Source organism: Orycteropus afer, unplaced genomic scaffold (genome assembly GCF_000298275.1).
Source record: "Orycteropus afer afer isolate SDZICR_OR568_19922 unplaced genomic scaffold, OryAfe1.0 scaffold00028, whole genome shotgun sequence".
NCBI lineage: Eukaryota > Metazoa > Chordata > Mammalia > Tubulidentata > Orycteropodidae > Orycteropus > Orycteropus afer.
Genome location: NW_006921615.1, coordinates 8,433,756 through 8,437,993, shown reverse-complemented (window position 1 = coordinate 8,437,993; position 4,238 = coordinate 8,433,756). Strand labels below are relative to the sequence as shown.

At 34.7% G+C, this 4,238-nt stretch overlaps 1 protein-coding gene across 1 annotated transcript in view; it reads right to left on the bottom strand.

Moving 5' to 3' along the window:
• The window catches only part of UPF2 (UPF2 regulator of nonsense mediated mRNA decay), a 140,602-nt gene that overhangs the window by 134,492 nt on the left and 1,872 nt on the right, over positions 1-4,238 (bottom strand). Inside the window, exon 2 of the mRNA XM_007935433.2 lies at positions 2,044-2,823. Coding sequence (XP_007933624.2) covers positions 2,044-2,823 — 780 coding nt within the window. The remainder of the gene's footprint in view (positions 1-2,043; positions 2,824-4,238) is intronic.

Genomic DNA, 4,238 nt, shown 5'->3' with positions numbered 1-4,238 from the left:
AAAAGAGGGAGCTCTGGTAGTGTAGTGCCTAAGACACTTGACTGCTAACCAGAAGGCTGGCAGTTCAAATCCACCAGCCACTCCTCGGAAAGAAGAGGGGGCAATCTACTTCCGTATTGATACTGCCTCGGAAACCCAAGGAGGGGTCGCTATGAGTCAGGACCAACTTGACGGCACATAACAATAACAACCACATAACCAAAAGAACCAATAACCAATCAGCTTGATAACAAAGAATTCCTAGCAAATAGATGTGTCCATCAGTGGAATGGCTCAGGGAGCAATGAGTACCTTTGGGAGGTATAGTCAGAGAATGAATAGTTTTATCTGTCAGATAATTTGTAAAATGGATTCCTCCACTGGAATTAAATCATTGTAGAATTCCTACAACTGCTAAATGTTTATGATTCCAGTAAAGAGCCAAAAAAAGAAAGAAAAAAAACACATGCAAAGTAGCCAATAAAATGTAATCCATGTATCAGTTGTGATGTATTAGATAGAACGTGTATGTGAAAGGTACTATGAAAACAAAAACCAAAACAAAACCCACTGCCATTAAATTGATTGCAACTCACAGTGATACTATAGGACAGTGAAGAACTGCCCCATAGGACTTTCCAGGCTTTCAGTCTTTAAGAAAGCAAACTGCCTAGTCTTTCTCCCAAGGAGCAGCTCACTAGGTTCAAACCTCCAACTTTCTGGTTAGCAGATGAATGCTTTAACCACTGCATCACCAGAGCAAAGCAACATGTAAATCATAATTAAAAAATGTTAAATATGTGAAAATTATTAAAGGACCACCATATTCCTTTTCAACCCATTAATCCATTACTGACTACATAAATATATTTTGAGGTTGCCCCTTCAAAGTTTAAAACAATTCTTGCTATTCAACATCTCAAACAAGGATGACAAACTTTTCTTCTTTTTTTTGAAAGAAACATTGATGAACACCATTGCTATCGTCAATTCTCACCCCAAAGTAACCTTCAGCCCTAGATTTGGCCATAGAGTCTCTGTACCAATCTTGATCCTGTCCTAGCTGTATTACTTGTAAAACACTATTACTCTTTTACAGTTAAGTCAATCACTTTTCAGTGGTAACCACTTAAATCAAGACTTCCCCTCCTGCTTATGGGAATAGAAAAGACTACTTCTCCATACTAATTCGTGAACAATATTAATTTCAGATTCTTCAACTATGTAATTTAAACAGTTGCAAAGTACTCAGCCAAATGCTATTGCTATTCCTCCTTTATGCACCTCTTCAGCCCTCTTCCAAAGCTACCCTCCATAAAAGTTGACCAATGCCCACACACACATCAACTTCTATCTCATTGATTCCTCTGAGGTACAGGTGCTCCACAGCAGTCTACAATATCTTGTAATAATCAAAATTGGTCCCTAAATCGGGTGTCTTCACTAGTTACCACAGGCACACCACATTATATCTTTAGAATGTTAAACCTGATACCCCTAGAAAGACTCCTATAAATGGACATTACACAGTTGAATTTAAGAAATTTGTTTTCCAACAAATTTTAAGAACTTTTTTTTCCAACTAATTTTGTGCACAATTTTCCAAAATTCTTATTTGAAATACCACCGATTAAGGGCTTAAAAAAAAACAAGTATCAACAGTGACATCAATAGATTAAAATACAAAACACTGAAAGCAAATCTGTCACAGAAGGAACATCAAAACACACAGAAAAATAGTAGCAGGTAAGTTAAAGTAACAGAAAAAGAAAATTTATCCCAATGTTGAGGAGTTTTTTAAATCACAGAAAGAAAATATATCCACATAGTGTTACCATATACTAGCCAGATTTCCTTTAAAGGTAAAAACATAATCTATTGTAGACTCACGTTCAAACATGAGTACTTAAAATATTACACTCAGAAATTTTCCTGGAATGTTAAGAAATCACCTGCAATAAGCCCTTTTCCATAAGTTCTTTCAGTGGCATGAAGACTTTAAAAATTTTTTTAAGCATGAGCTCCAAAATAAATTCTCAATTCTGAGAAACATTTGAAAATCACCTGTTTTGTCTCTCAGTGTTCTGTAGCTCCCTGTGGTCCCTTTTCAGGTGTTTGGTCAAAGACGTAAAGTATTCTTTTAAAAGATTCTGGAAAGGCTGTTGTTTCTCTGGACTAATTATCTCACTAGGAGGAAAACTCAAATTAAACTTCTCTGCAGCACCTTTTACTTTCCTTGGTACAAGTCCAGCAATATCATCTCCACAGTGTCGACAAAAACTAATCACCACAGAAACATGAGTATGGGATTCTCGATCAGCATTAATAATATTTTTTAGCTGTTCATAGATTAAGGAAAGACCTTCCTTATCAGTGAAAATCCCAACTATTGTCAATTCTGCAATAAAACGCAAATCAGTTCTTAACTTGGTAATATTAGGTGTTTTCTCCTCTTTCCTTGCTTCAAAATGTTTTTTCCAAACCTGAAGAAGTGATGGGGCAAAGTCAGCATAGCGCTGGTGAAAGAGAGAGCATAAGTGCACAGCACAATTCACATCGGATATTTTTAGCTTTGCCTCCACAATAGAAGCTACAGCTTCTGCAATGTATTTGCTTAAATTTAGGCCATTAAAATCATGCGACAAGGAGTCTCTCTGCTGTTCCGTAATAGTTTTTAGTTTCTTGACAAAAGCAGTATTTTTCTTCAAACTTGAGTCCAGTCGGCTAAAGAAATTTTCCTCTGGTCTGTTGTCTGGAGCATTTTGGTTTTTACTACGAAGTTCCTTCCTTAACTGGTGTCGTTCCCAAGCTTCCTGATGAAGCTGAAGGGATTCTTCTTTCTCTCTACATAAAAAACAAACAAACAATAAATAAAATACCTTGCCTATTTTGAGCCTCATTGACAAACCCCATAAGAATGAAAGCCAAAGAAAAAGTAATTATATAAGCATCATAATCCAAGAATAAAAGATACAAAAGGCACTTGACTACTTTTATTAATGATATAAGATAATGAAAGTCCAGTACTCTGATACTCAAATAGGGTACAGCAAAGAATTTTGAATAACTAGATTAAAATTTAAAATAATTCTGCCAACTGGCAAGCTAAGTGAATAAAACACATGATGCTTAACATGAAAAATAAAAAATAATATGTCTGATGATATAAAACATAAAAATAGATAAAGCACTGGGCAAACAGGGAAAAAAAATTTCCACAAAGCAGTACTTTAAAATTAAAGAATATATTAAAAATATTTTGAAATGTTAGATTTTTCTATTCTCAACATTAACTAAACCATTAATAACGTGCTGGCTAGGTCTGGGGGTCTCAAAATTCAAATGTGATTTAGAAAACTTGGAAAGAAACCAGAAGAGAACTATCAAATTAAAGCTCTTTAATAAAAAGCTAGTGAATTCCCTTTATCCTGAATAGTTAAAAACAAATCTACTCATATTTTCACTGAAAATATGGAAAAAATTAAACTACAGAAGTAGTAAAATAACTTGAGTTGAGATTAGAGGGTAGGGACTAAAAATCTGAGATTGTTAAGACATCAGAATACATAACTTTAAAACAAATCTCTAGGAAGATAGATTTTTATCTTTCAAAGAAGGGAAACTCTGAATTGCATTTTTCCACTAAAATAACTCTTATCATTTTTCCACTAAAAGCTGTAAGTTAATCAAAAAGTTGTATCCATCACTGGGAATATGGACATTTGAGTATCTCTTGGAAGTCTCCTAGTTATACACCAACACTGGATTACCACTTAGTGTACATTTTAAGAAAAACACTTTTAACACACATAATTAAATATTTGCCTGTGAATAACACAATGATTTAAAATATGCCTGGATAGCACAAATGGTTAAGCCTTCAATTGCTAACCAAAAGGTTTGGCAATTCAAATCCACACAGTAGTACCTCAGAAGAAAGGCCTAACTGGTCTACCTCCAAAAGGTCAAAGTCACTGAACATGCTATGGAGCAGAGTTCTACTCTCAAACACATGGTGTTGCCATGAGTCAGAATGGTATCAATGGCAACTGGTTTTCTTTTTTGGTTAAAACACTCCATGAATAATTGTTGAAACTGGGTAATAAATACAGATTGAGATGGAAGGTAAAATGAGTCATAGAAAAATAGAAACAGAAAAATATGTTCTATTTTTGCATATGTTTCAAATTTTCACAATAAAAAGTTGGGGTTCTGGTCAAGCACTCACAGGAGAATCCAGGTAGGAGATCCTGGATAGA